This window comes from Delphinapterus leucas, unplaced genomic scaffold (assembly GCF_059928025.1).
Source record: "Delphinapterus leucas isolate spDelLeu-1000000601 "Yukka" unplaced genomic scaffold, BTC_Dleu_Yukka2 spDelLeu_asBTCV2_sq25, whole genome shotgun sequence".
Lineage (NCBI taxonomy): Eukaryota > Metazoa > Chordata > Mammalia > Artiodactyla > Monodontidae > Delphinapterus > Delphinapterus leucas.
The window spans coordinates 2,851,895-2,865,722 of NW_028322234.1; the positions used below are offsets into that span (position 1 = coordinate 2,851,895).

Genomic DNA, 13,828 nt, shown 5'->3' on the forward strand with positions numbered 1-13,828 from the left:
CAGTTTCCTGGTGGATCTGTCTTCTGCCCACTTGGCGTGGAGGTCTCTCTGCAGAGGTCCAGACCTGGGCACGAAGAAAGAGCCCCCCAGGGGCCTAAATGCAGATCGTGCGCCCCCGGTGTCATCGGGGCCGCTTCTCTGGTCTTCGTTCCTCCCTGTGACTGTGGGGACTTCCTCCTGCTTGGCCATCCCTTGCCCGCTCTCTCCCAGGGCCCTCAACACCGTCTTCTCGGTGCTGTAGTTCGGGACACAGCTGGGTGTCGTGGCCGGCACTGGCTGCCCCCGCGCCACACTGACAGTGACTGTGTCCACTGCGGACACTGAGCTGCGGGACGTCGTGGAGGTGCGAGCACCCATCACTGCCTTCTTCCGATGGCCTCGCCTGCAGATGGAGATAAGGACCCCCAGAAAGGAGCGCAGGGTCTGCGGGATGGTAGAATGTGGCCTCAGAGACTCTGTGGCAAAGCGCAGATGCAGAGTCACTGGACACTTGTGGGCTGGCCTGCGAGTGGATAGCCGGCCATAGACAGCTGGGTGACCCGGGCCGGCCACGGTAAGTTGGTGGGCGTGGGGAGCGGAGCGGGCCGGGGGCAGATGAACCCTCCTGGCAGGTGCTGATCCCCCAGTGCCCGGGGCGGGGGTGAGGGGCATGGCCTACCTAAGTAACTGCCCCTAGAGAACTTGGGTGAGGTCGGTCCTTGGATAGAGAGCTGGGCTCCGAGCACTCTCCTTCAGCTGCCAACTCGGCCAAAATCGGAGTGCGCTCTCTTTGGCCTGTTGCTGGGATGCAGCTCTGGAACCTGTGAGCGAACAATGGGCGTGCGTTGGCGGGGCGCAAAAGTTTAGGGAGGGGTGGCGCATGCGCAGAGTACACGTCAGGCCCTGGGGCGCACAGGTGAGGATGCGCGCCCCTGGACCGTCTAGCGCTTCTGAATCTCCCCGGGGGTCTGAGGGCTGGAGGTGTTTGCCTTGAGGGTGATGAGCTTCTTGGCAGGGCAGCTGCCCCTTCTCCCCCGGCCGGCTCTAACTGTACAGGATGGGTCCCCGGCCACCAGAGCAGGAAAGCTGGAGAGCAGGGTACCTGGCTCAGCAGCCGCCGCCCGAGGTGGCAGATTTGGCGTCAGCGCCTGTGCGTCCACCTGCCCTCCCACCTGGTAACATTGGAGGAGAGAGCCGCTAAGAACAGAAGTGCAAAAAAAAGAAAAAAAACGCAGAAGTGCCCAAGCCAACCGGATCCTGCTGGGGTGACAACTGAAGGGGCAGGCAGGGCGGGCTGGGAGGGACATATATACCAGGTCCAAACCCAGAAAGATCTGAAATGCACGAGTCAGAATGAAAGTCCAGAATCATCCTTGGGCTTTGGGCTGAGCTGGAAGTATAGCCAAACTCTTCAAGGTCTCCAGCTCCACCTGCAGTTTCTGCCTGGCTGGGACATTGCCCCAGAGTGGGGTTAAGTTGAAGGAGTCGAAGGAGGCATACATTTCCATCCTCTGGATCACTGCTCACCAAAAAATACATAATGCCAGGCACATATGTAATTTTGAATTTTCTAATGAACACACCAGGAAAATAAAAATGGTGGAGTCAATGTAAATAATAGATTTTTAATTCAGTATCTGCAAAGTGTTCGAATGTTTACATGTGGCACGAGAACTGTGGTCATATTACGAGGGCTTGAGAGCCGCATGGAGCAAGATAGAGGACAAACAGCATGCACTTGAAACTCTAAGAAGTGAACGCTAACAGGCAGATGGGGCCTGGAAGTCCAAAGTTGAATAACAGCCCGTAACAGGGTGATTATGGTGGGTTTTTTTCCTGCCTCTGTCTCCCAGCTTACGCAAGGCACGCAAAGTCCAGCAACAGCTGAAAGTTAAAACCATGGGATCAACCTTTTATTTCTAGCCAGACAAGTGAGAAAGTGGGGGGCTTGGATGTTGAGGAGTGAGGGGGTCATCCCCATTGATCTTTTTCTCCCCAGTTACCACATCTCCCCTGCAACCTCAGTGATGGCAGAGGCCTTCACTGAGAAATGGCCTGTGTCTCTGGATGGACAAAGGAACAGGTTAAGAGGCTCCTATTGTCTGAAGAGTGTGGGGGCATGCCGTTATTTTCCTTTCTTTTCTCTTGCTATTTCACCTGAAAGGTCAACCTGGTCATAGGGAACTGCATGACAGCATGGCGGCTTAAACACTTTAAGGAACATGTAGGAGGGGCCCCTGAAGCCTGAGAATGTGGGTAGAATTCCAAAGAGGAGAGAGCTATAGGAGGAGATTATTTAGGTCTGTGTACGAGCCCACATAAGTCCTGGGATCCCCCTGAGCCTCATGCACAGACAGAGCCAACGAGGCAGAATAGAGGCTTGCGGAAGTGAACTACAGTATAAACTGCCACTCAATTCCGAGATTAACCCCTGAGTGGTACGTGCACCATGTGGACACAAACAGCACAGCAGTGTCCTGAAAACTGCACCAAGACTGGAACAACTCAGAAGACAAGGCACAATACCTGTTTGACCATAGGTTCATGAATTGCTTAATAAAAACCACAGAAAAAGGAAAAGTATCAATCTCCTGAGGATTTTAATAGGAACCAGAGTCTCGAAACATAATAAGCAAACTTTCCAGGATACCACCCAAAATCACACAACGGAGCATACAAAGAACTAGGAAAATGTGACAAATTCTCAAGAGAAAAATGCAATCAACAGACCCAGCCCTGAAATAACCCACATGGAGGAATTAGCAGACAAAGCATCCATTACAACCATGCTCCATGAGTTAAAGGTAAATCCTCTTGAAATTAATGGAAAGAAGTTCTTCAGTGAGAAGTACAAACTATGAAAAAGAAGCAAATGGAAAGTTTAGAACTTAACATGCAATATCCAAAAGCAAACATTCACTGGATGGGCTGAATAACAGAACAGAGAAAACAGAGGAAAGATTCAGAAAACGTATGGATCAATAGAAATGGCACAATCTGAAAAACAAAGAGGATACATGACTGAACAAAAATTAAGTCTCAGAGACATGTGAAACAATATTGCAAGTTCTACCTTTTGTGCCGTTGGAGGGTCTGAAGGAAAGGTGCAGAAGAAAATATATGAGGAAAAGAATAGTTGAAAACGGCACTGATTTCGAGACACAGACCTAAGCTCAGAAAGCCTCACCCTGACACACAATCTGATAAAAAAACCAAGGTGAAGAATAATCTTGAAAGCAGTCAAGGAAACCGACCTGTTATACATCACAGAATGTCAACTTGAAGGACTGTGATTTCTCATCAGAAAACAGAGACCAGAAAAGAATGGAATAACATCTTTAAAGTATTAAAGGAAAAGACCAAACCAGGATATGATATCCTTAAAGCAAGGATATCCTTAAAGACTGAAAGCCAAACAAAAGCCAAAATGAAGTCTGATGGAGATGAGAGAAAACTGAGAGAATTCATCACCAGACAATTTGCTATAAAAACATTACATGAAAGGAACTTCTTCAGGCTGAAGTGAAATGACACAAGAAAGAAGTAAGCTTGCAACTTCAGGAACAAAGGAAGGGCAACAAAAATGGCAAGTATCTGGAAAAATTATCCTCTTACATTATTTTATATATGTATGACTTTTTTTTTTTTTTGGCCACGCCTGCGTGGCCTGCGGGATCTTAGTTCCCCTACCAGGGACTGAAGCCGGGGCCCCAGCAGTGAAAGTGTTGAGTCCTAACCACTGGACCGCCAGGGAGTTCCCTGTATATGTATGAAAAAAGGATACCACAGTCTCAGAGGGTGGCGTTGAAGTCATATAAAGGTGACACATATGACAGCTATAACAAAGAGTGGAAGGTAAAAGAATCTATATGGATGTAAGCCTTCTGAATTTTATTTAATTGGTAAAATATTAACTCTAGACTGTGAAACAATACGTATACATAGTGTTATTCCAAGAACAATTAAAAAATGACAAACTCAAGAAAATTGGATAACCTCAATAGTCCTATATTTAGGAATTGTGGACAAGATAGCTAAAACATTCACATTTGTGTTTTGTGAAAAGTTTTTCTCTTGGTTAACTGCCTAGGAGTGGGTTTTTGGGTCATATGGTAAGTATGGCCCTCTCAGCCAGCCCTGGCCACCACTTCAGGTGTCACCCCAGCAGGATCTGGATGGTGTGGGCACTTCCGTTCTTAGCGGCTCTCCCCTCCAGTGGCGCCAGGGGAACGCAGAGGCGCTGCTGCCAAAGCTGCCGCCTCTTGTGGGAGCTGCACAGCCAGCAACCTTGCTCCACGTTGCTGGGCGGGGATCCCGTCCAGTACAGTTAGTTACCCCGACAGCACTGGGGCGCGGCCAGGGGAGAAGGGCCAGCTGTCCTGCCAAGAAGCTCATCACCCTCAAGGCAAACACCTCCAGCCCTCAGACCCCCGGGGAGATTCAGAAGCGCTAGACGGTCCAGGGGCGCGCATCCTCACCTGTGCGCCCCAGGGCCTGACGTGTACTCTGCGCATGCGCCACCCCTCCCTAAATTGTTGCGCCCCACCAACGCACGCCCATTGTTCGCTCACAGGTTTCAGAGTATAAAAAGGCAACAGGCCAAAGAGAGCGCACTCCACTTTTGGCCGAGTTGGCAGCTGAAGGAGAGTGCTCAGAGCCCAGCTCTGTATCCACGGACCGACCTCACCTAAGTTCTCTAGGAGCAGTTACTTAGGTAGGCCCTGCCCCTCACCCCCGCCCCGGGCACTGGGGGACCAGCACCTGCCAGGAGGGCTCGGCTGCCCCCAGCCCGCTCCCCGCGCCCACCGACTTCCCGTGGCCGGCCCGGGCCACCCAGCTGTCTATGGCCGGCTATCCACTCGCAGGCCAGCCCACAAGTGTCCAGTGACTCTGCATCTGCGCTTTGCCACAGAGTCTCTGAGACCCCATTCTACCATCCCGCAGACGCTGCACTCCTTATGGGGATCCTTATCTCCATCTTCAGGCGAGGCCATCGGAAGAAGGCAGTGATGGGTGCTCGCACCTCCACGACGTCCCGCAGCTCAGCGTCCGCAGTGGACACAGTCACTGCCAGTGTGGCGCAGGGGCAGCCAGTGCCGGCCACGACACCCAGCTGTGTCCCGAACTACAGCACCGAGAAGACGGTGTTGAGGGCCCTGGGAGAGAGGGGGCAAGGGATGGCCAAGCAGGAGGAAGTCCCCACAGTCACAGTGAGGAACGATGACCAGAGAAGCGGCCCCAATGACACCGGGGACGCACGATCTGCATTTAGGCCCCTGGGGGGCTCTTTCTTCGTGCCCAGGTCTGGACCTCTGCAGAGAGACCTCCACGCCAAGTGGGCAGAGGACAGATCCGCCAGGAAACAGCAGACCTCTTGTATGAGCTCCTGCCCCCAAAGAAACGCCATCACGAGCTCATATAGCTCCACCCGAGGTTTCCTGCCAGTGGAAAGAAGGAGGGGTCCCGCTATACCGCAAGGGCTGCCCCAGAAGTCTACAAAGACAGGGGGCGAGGAGGGCCCTCCATCGCCCTCTGCAGCTCCGGTGGTTTACCGGAGGAAAAGCCAGCCTGACAAAAATGCAGAGACAGCAAGAGGGCAGAAAGGACCCTGGAGGAAGGGCTCCCGCACATCTGACAGTCCCAGGCCCCGAAAACGCAGGATTCCTCTGCTGCCGCACCGGCGAGGGGAGCCTCTGAGGCTGCCCCCAGCCCCTGAGCCGGGTTTCCGGGTCACCGCTGAAGACCTAGACTCGGAGAAGCAAGCAGCCTTCCGGCGCATCAACAGTGCGCTGCGGGGTGAGACCTATGCCATCGGGGACCTGGGCATTTCTCCCCAGCATAGGAAACCCATGTGTGTGGACTCTCCTGTCTTCACCCCACAGAACCTACCTCCCGTCACCAGCCCTACTGCCCCCTCCCCAAGCCTGCCCGTTACGTGTACTGTCAGTTCCAGACCCTCACCCGGCACATCTGCGGGCCTGGCACCCCAGGCCGCTTCTGACCCTGAGGTCACCCCCATGGACACCACTCCACCCTCCCATCCTCTCCTCTTGGGGTCCGCCCCTGGCTCCAGTGGGAGCCTCTTCTCCTCGACCCAGGCCCGGCAGACGCCCCCCAGTGACAGCACATCCTCAGTCACAGTCACCAGCAGCTTGCTTGCACTCAGGTCCTGCACCCAAACTCTGAGATTTCCTCTGCAGCCTGGAGCCACTACCCAGCCCATCTCTGGGGCCCCTGATTGGCAGCAGCGAGGAACCACCGCCTGTGGCAGCTCTCCCCAGCATAGGAAGCGGAAAGCTCCAGGCTTTGCCTCTGCTCCAGGCCCCGCAGCTTCGGACGGCCCCGCACAAGCATCTTCTGGGTGTTCATCATTTACAAATTCCACCGTGGGCACCCATGCCAGCACACAGCTGGGTTTTGGGAGCAGAGCGGCTGCCCGAGATCTGAGCTGCATGTTTGCAGCTCTCAGCCTTACAACAGCAACGAGGGGACCCCCGAGCACCACACACAGCAAAGGGGGCAGCGTGGGCCTGAACTCCTGGGGCCCTCCTCACCAGAGCCACCCCATGGTGACCACGGGACCCAGCCCTAAGAAGAAGCCTGGGTTTGGAGGCACTACTGCCTCCATCTTAAGTCACATCCCTGGGGGCCCTGATTGGCAGCAGCGAGGAACCACCGCCTGTGGCAGCTCTCCCCAGCATAGGAAAAGGAAAGCTTCAGCCTTTGCCTCTGCTCCAGGCCCCCCAGCTTCGGGCGGCCCCGCACAAACATCTTCTGTGGGTTCATCATCCACAAGTCCCACCGTGGGCACCCATGCCAGCACACAGCTGGGTTTTGGGAGCAGAGCGGCTGCCCGAGATCTGAGCTGCATGTTTGCAGCTCTCAGTGTTACGGGAGGGCCCATCTTAGGTCACATCCCCGTGGGCGCACCCAGGCAGGGCCCCCCTACTTCCAGCGGAGGGCGCAACCCATGCCCAGCCAAGACTGACTTTAGGGGTGTGTCGGTTCCGGCCTCTACTACTATCAGCCCCAGCTCCGCAGTGGGCACAGCAAGGTGCAGCCTTGCTCTTAGGGCCCCCTCATCACCTGCCAAGCGCTTGGCTGGACAACAAACCGCTGGGCCATCGACCAAGTCATTCTCCTCCGGGTCACGATTCATTACCTTGGGGTTTAAGAGGAGGAAGTTGGCCTGAGCCAATAATTTTGTGGCGAGGCCATCAGTGTCCACCTCCTCCCAGGCTGGGCCTCGTGTGGACCCTGTTTCGATGTGAAACTTATAATAAAGCTTTGTTCTTGTTCTTTTGCATAATCCTCACGTGTCTGTGATCTGTAGATCAAGTGGGAAAAGCACTGGCTTGTATGAGTGGTAACATGGAAAGCCAGACCTGTTTACAGTTTCCTGTGACCCTGCTCATGGGTTGTGAAGAGTAGCACAACAAGATGGCTACAAGGGCCCTATATTAAAAGTGTGTTTTGAGTTTAAACGATGCAGCCCGGAATAAAATGGGCCCAGAGGGAGGGGTAAACAGGGAGGGTCATCCTTGTCTGTTGTAATTGCTGCTTCCCACCCACCTCTCTGGCCTGGAGGGGGCTGGGTCATCCCGAGCACACACCAGCCGCCCATACTCTACATGTTTAGTATTTTCTAATGTAGCAGTTTCTTTGACTTTTTTTGTTTTGCTTTAATAAGTCTTAGGCAAATCATTTACATGCACATCTCAGTCAGAGAGTATATGTCCATACAACCTAAAGCAATCTACAGATCCAGTGCAATCCCTATCAAAATTCCAATGACATTTTTTATATAAATAGGAAGAACAATCCTAAAATTGGTATGGAACTGCAATAGACTTCAAAAGCCACAGCAATCCTGAGAAAGAAGAACAAAGCTGGAGGCAACACTTTTCCTGATTTCAAATTATACTACAAAGCTAGAGTAATCAAAATAGTATGGTACTGGCATGAAAACAGACACATACACCAATGCAACAGAATCAAGAGCCGAGAAATAAATCCACACACATACAGGCAACTAACTGACAGGGATCCAAGAATACGCAACAGGGAAAAGATAGTCTCTTCAGTAAATGGTGTTGGGAAAACTGGATATCCACATGCAAAACAAAGAAAGTGGACCCCTATCTTACACCATTTGTAAAAATTAACTTGAAATGGATTAAAGACTTAAATGTAAGACCTGAAACTGCAAAACTCCTAGAAGAGAACATAAAGAGAAAGCTCTTTAACATTGGTCTTGGTGATGATTTTTTGGGTATGACAACAAAACCACAAGCAACAAAAACAAAAAGCAACCGATGGGACTACATCAAACTAAAAAGCTCCTGCAGAGCAAAAGAAACAATCAACAAAATGAAAAGGCAACCTAGGAATGGGAAAAAATATTTGCAAACCACATGTATGATAAGAGGTTAATATCCAAAATCTATAAGGAATTCAAACAACTCCATAGCAAAAAACAAACAAACAAACAAACCAAAACAAATAACCTGATTCTAAAATTGGCAAAGCAGGGGACTTCCCTGGTGGTCCAGTGGTTAAGACTCCACACTTCCACTGCAGGGGGCATGGGTTTGATCCCTGGTCAGGGAATTAAGGCCCGCATGTCATGCAGTGTGTGTAAAAAAATAAAATAAAATAGGCAAATCAAGACTAGGAAACAACTAAGTGTCCAACAGGTGAATGGATAAAGAAAATGTGACATATAGATATAGATAGATAGATAGATAGATATAGATAGATAGATAGATAATGGAATTTTATTCAGCCACATGAAAAGAAGGAAATCTGCCATTTGTGACAACACAGATAGACCTTGAGGGCATTATGCTAAGTGCATTAAGTCAGAGGGCGAAACATAAATACTGTATGAGATCACTTATATGTGGAATCTTTAAAAGCAAAGAAGAAACAACTCACAGATACATAGAATAGACTGGTTGCCAAAGGTGGGAGGTGGGTGAAATAGCTGAAGGTGGACCAAAGGTACAAACTTCAAGTTATAAGATAAATAAGTCCTGGGGATGTCATGTATAATGTAGTGACTATAGCTAACAATATTGTTGTGTATTTGAAAGTTGCTAAGAGAGTAGATCTTAAAAGCTCTCATCACAAGAAAAAAATAATTTGTTACTGTGAGTGGTGATGTATGAAAAGCCATGGAAGAAGCTTAAATTCATATTGTTAGTTGAAAGAAACCAGTCTGAAAAGACTACACACTGGATGATTCCAACCATATGACATTCTGGGAAAGGCAAAACTATGAAAACAAGAGGACATGTGGCCCCAGTGGACACCACTGTCTCTCCTTTCAGGAGCCTCCAGGTGCTGGAGACCTTCCCCCCTGAGATCCAGGTCTTCATGAAGGACTCCAGTGGCCAGGGCAAGCCTTACACCATTGACCCTGATGACTCCATCCACGACTTGAAAGAGAAGATTGAAGAGGCTGGAGGACCTTACATGGAGGATCAGATAGTCAGGTTCCGGGGCCAGAAACTGTGGAATCAATAGCTTCTCAGACTGCACATCAAGGATTGTGACACCATCATGCTCGTTAAGAGAGGCCCCACATCCCCACGAGTGCCAAGATCAGGCTGTTCATTTTGTAGACTTCTATGGTCATGTCCCCCTAGCTCACCCCTTTCTACCCAGACCACTGTGCTCTTTCTGAAGCATAAATAGAAACAGAATCCTCCCCTGCTTAAAATTCTCCAATGGCTCCTATTACCTACAGAATCAAGTTGAAGTTCCTTTGCTTGGCATTCAGGGTTCTTGACCATTTAGCTCTTGCTGACCTCTCAGTCTCTCCTCGTCACTCTCAGAACATACCAGACGTGGCCAAACACTTGCAATTCCAGAACACTGAATGCTGGCTCACAACTCCATGACTTTGAGTCAACTTTCCTTCTCCCCCATGTTGTCACCTTTCAAAGCTCAAACCTCTAAGTTATTGATTCTCAAAAGTAAGGACCCCAGACCAGCAGAATCAACATCATCTGGAACCTCTTTGAAATAAAACTTCTCAGCAACTAGCCCAGAATTACCTGAGTTAGGTTCTCTGGTAGTGGGACTCAGCAATCTGTGTCTTAACAAGCCTTCCAAGTAATTCTGAGCAAATATGGAAGTTCCAGGGAGTTAACACCCCAGGGGGTAAGCCTTGGCGCATTGAAAGACAGCAACCAGTGAGTGCAGCGAGTGCATACTCCCCTCCTCCACCTCTCAGGTGGATAATTTTGAGGCACGTTCTGCATTGCTCCTTAGAGGGTCCCCAGTGGGATCAAAGCTCAGCTGCCCACAGTAGTGATCAATTTCATGATATTTCTTGGACTGTTTTTTCCTCCTTCTCAATCCCCCACACCTGTCCCTTGGGATCATTTCCCAAAACAAGTCTCATGCAACTCCTTGTCTCAGGCTCTGCATTTGGAGGAACACAAGCTAAGAGAAAACCCATCTTTATGTATCTTCCTCTTCCTCAAACCCAGCCCACACCCTTCCTAACTACTAGCTCTTCCCCCACCGCCATAGAAATGTGCCCAACTACGTGGCATTTCTACAAACCATAAAACCAATACACAATCGACTGCATGTTCCCTTTTTTTTTTTTTTTTTTTTTTTTTTGCGGTACGCGGACCTCTCACTGTTGTGGCCTCTCCTGTTGCAGAGCACAGGCTCCGGACGCGCAGTCTCAGCGGCCATGGCTCACGGGCCTAGCCGCTCAGCGGCGTGTAGGATCTTCCCAGACCGGGGCACGAACCCATGTCCCCTGCATCGGCAGGCGGACTCCTAAACACTGCGCCACCAGGGAAGCCCCATGTTCCCTTTTTAAATCGTTTTTTTTTTTCCTTATTTTGGCCACTCTGCAAGGCCTGCAGGTTCCTAAATACCAGACCAGGGATTGAACCCTGGTCCCTGGCAGTGAAAGCCCAGAGTCCCAACCGCTGGACTGCCAGGGAATTCCCCCTTTCGAAATCTTGAAAGCTGCTGAACTCCCAGATATCTCATGAAAATGAATAATGAAATGAATCAAAACTAATATGTAAAGTCTATTGAGCAAAGTGGTGGCTACCAGTGGGGAGAGGCAAAATAGGAGGACGGGATTAAGAGGTACAAACTACTGTGTATAAAATAGATAAGCTACAAGGACATATTGTACAGCACAGGGAATAGAGCCAATATATTATAATAACTTTAGTTTTTCAAAGGTTTATTATTTATTTAATTTATTTTTGGCTGCATTGGGTCTTAGTTGCGAGACGCAGGATCTTCACTGAGGCGTGCGGGATCTTTCATTGCAGGACGTGGGCTCTTCGTTGTGGTGTGGAGGTTTCTCTCTAGTTGTGGCCTGCATGCTTCAGGGCACATGGGCTCAGTAGTTGTGGCACGCGGGCTTAGTTGCCCTGCCGCCTGTAGGATCTTAGTTCCCCGACCAGGGATCAGACCTGTGTCCCCTGAATTGGAAGGCAGATTCTTTACCACTGGATCACCAGGGAAGTGCCTATAATAACTTCAAATGGAGTACAACCTGTAAAAATATTGAATAACTATGTTGTACACCTGAAACCGATATAGTGTTGTAAATCAATTATACTTCAAAAAAAGTTTTAAACTAAGACGTAAGGTCTGAATGTTTGAATAACGTTTGTTTGAATAACTTTTATATTGCCTTGAAGCTCATTATCTGTCATTATAAACATAGGACAAATGTTTGGAATCTCACTTTATTGTTGACTTTGGTTTGCGAAATTGCCACTGCTCTTTAAACAGTTATAATATAGGACTGTTTAAGGACCAGGCACTACCAAACTTTGAAAATATGGAGACTTTTAGAATTTATGTAATTAAAAATGTGATTCTTTCCGTTTGGGGTTAGCCAGTTGGAAAGTTTAAATTGAAACGTGTCATGATTGAGGGTTTTTTTTTTCCCCCAAATGGTATTTAAGACAACAAACACCCTCCACCCCACCACTTCCTCCAGCTAACACCTGGTCTTTCTCCTCCCTTTCACGACAAAGTTCTTGAAAGTGTTATCTACACTCCTGGTCTCCATCCTCCTCACCCAACTTACTCTTCAACCCCGCACCTAAAATCTGGCTTCTGCTCCCAGCTCTCCCTTACATTTCACCCACAATGATCACCAGTAGCCTCTTGGGTGCTTCTCAGACCTATATTCCTGAACTTATCGGAAGCATTAGGCAATGTGGACAACTTTTTTAAGCTCTCTGGCTTAAACAGCTACCCTTGTAGACCTCCCCACTTCCCACTCCTCCTTTTAACCTCCTCCCTTTGTTAACAGTACCCTCCATCCATTACCCAGGTACCCAAGCCAGAGAGCTGATAGCCATCCTGTCTTTTCCCTCACCTCCTACCTGTAGTCACCAAGTCCTGTTCACCCTCCCCCCAAGGTAGACCTAGAATCCCATCCCTTCTCCGGCCAAGTCCGGGTCACCTTCCCTCTCACCTGGATCACTGTACAGTGTCCTGACACGTTTCCCTACATATCTACCCCTGGCCCCTGCAATCCATCCTCCCCACAGAAGCAGCCAGACCAATCTTTCCAGAATGGTCATTTCACCTCTGGTCGCTCCTCTGATTTGCCACTGCCCTCAGGACAAAGTCAGCGCAGATTCACCTGATATGTGACCCAGTGGATCACTTTCTCTTTCCTAGAACAATGTTTCCACTTGGCTATCAAAACACACTGCTGATTTTTCTTCCACCTCCCTGGCTACTCCTTCGCATTCTTGTTTGCCGGATGCTTGCCTCTCCCCAATCACTTAATACTATTAAGTGTTTCAGGGCCCAGTCACTGGTCCTTTTCTTGTCTTGCTCTATACTCACTCCCTTGGTGAACGCATCCAGCCTCATGGCTTTAAATATATCTATGCTGGTAATTTGTATCTCAACCCCAGACTTCGTCCCTGAAATCCAGACTCAAATATGCAACTCCCTAGCCAACTTGGATCTCTCTCACTAGACACTCAAGTTTGCTTCCAAAGCCGAGCTCCCGACCTTCATGCCTACACTGTGCCCTGGCCCAGTCTTTCCCTTCTCAGTTAAGGACAATTCCATCCTTCCAGTGCTAAGGCCAAAAGCCTTAGAGTGGTCCTTGACTCTAATTTTTCTCTCACATCACACTCTATCCTTTAGCAAGACCTGTTTATACTCAAAATATAGCCAGTGAAATGATATGAGGTCTGGGATTCACTTCCAAATAATACAGGAGGGGAGATGTGGATGGAGATATCATTGAAACAAGATTGTCTGTAGGTTGGGACTTCCCTGGTGGTCCAGTGGTTAGGACTCTGTGCTTCTACTGCAGGGGGCATGGGTTCAATCCCTGGTTGGGGAACTAAGATCCCGCGTGCCGGGTGGCCAATAAAAATAAAAATGGGCAGAAGACCTGAATAAACATTTAAAAAACTGTCTACAGGTTGATAATTGTTGAAGATGAGGGATGGTACATGGAGGTTCATTGTATTATTCTACTTTTGTTCATGCTTGAAATTTTCCATAATAAGAAAATTGAACCATACCACTTCTCCCTACCTTTCACTGCTACCATTCTGATCCAAGGCGCCACATCTCTTGCCTGGACTGTTGTAGTAGCTTCTTAACTGAATTCCTGCTTCTGCTCTCACCTCCACTCCCCACCCTCTGCTTTTAATCCAATCTTCCCACGAACAGCCAGTGTGATACCGTTAAAATGAAAGTCCATCCATGTCCCTCTTCTGCTTGGAACTCCCCAGTGGTTCCCCATTTCAATCAGAGTAAAAGCCAAAGTCTTAGTAGTCTTCAAGATCCTACACAATTTGCCCCCTACACTTGTACTCAA

At 49.3% G+C, this 13,828-nt stretch overlaps 1 protein-coding gene across 1 annotated transcript in view; it reads left to right on the forward strand.

Annotated features, from left to right (window-relative positions):
* The window catches only part of LOC149744027 (2'-5'-oligoadenylate synthase-like protein 2), a 21,514-nt gene extending 8,071 nt beyond the window's left edge, over positions 1-13,443 (forward strand). Inside the window, exon 2 of the mRNA XM_089905864.1 lies at positions 9,312-13,443. Within this exon, the coding sequence (XP_089761990.1) occupies positions 9,312-9,507 (196 nt within the window). The 3' untranslated portion in view covers positions 9,508-13,443. The remainder of the gene's footprint in view (positions 1-9,311) is intronic.
* Positions 13,444-13,828: the final 385 nt, after the last annotated feature.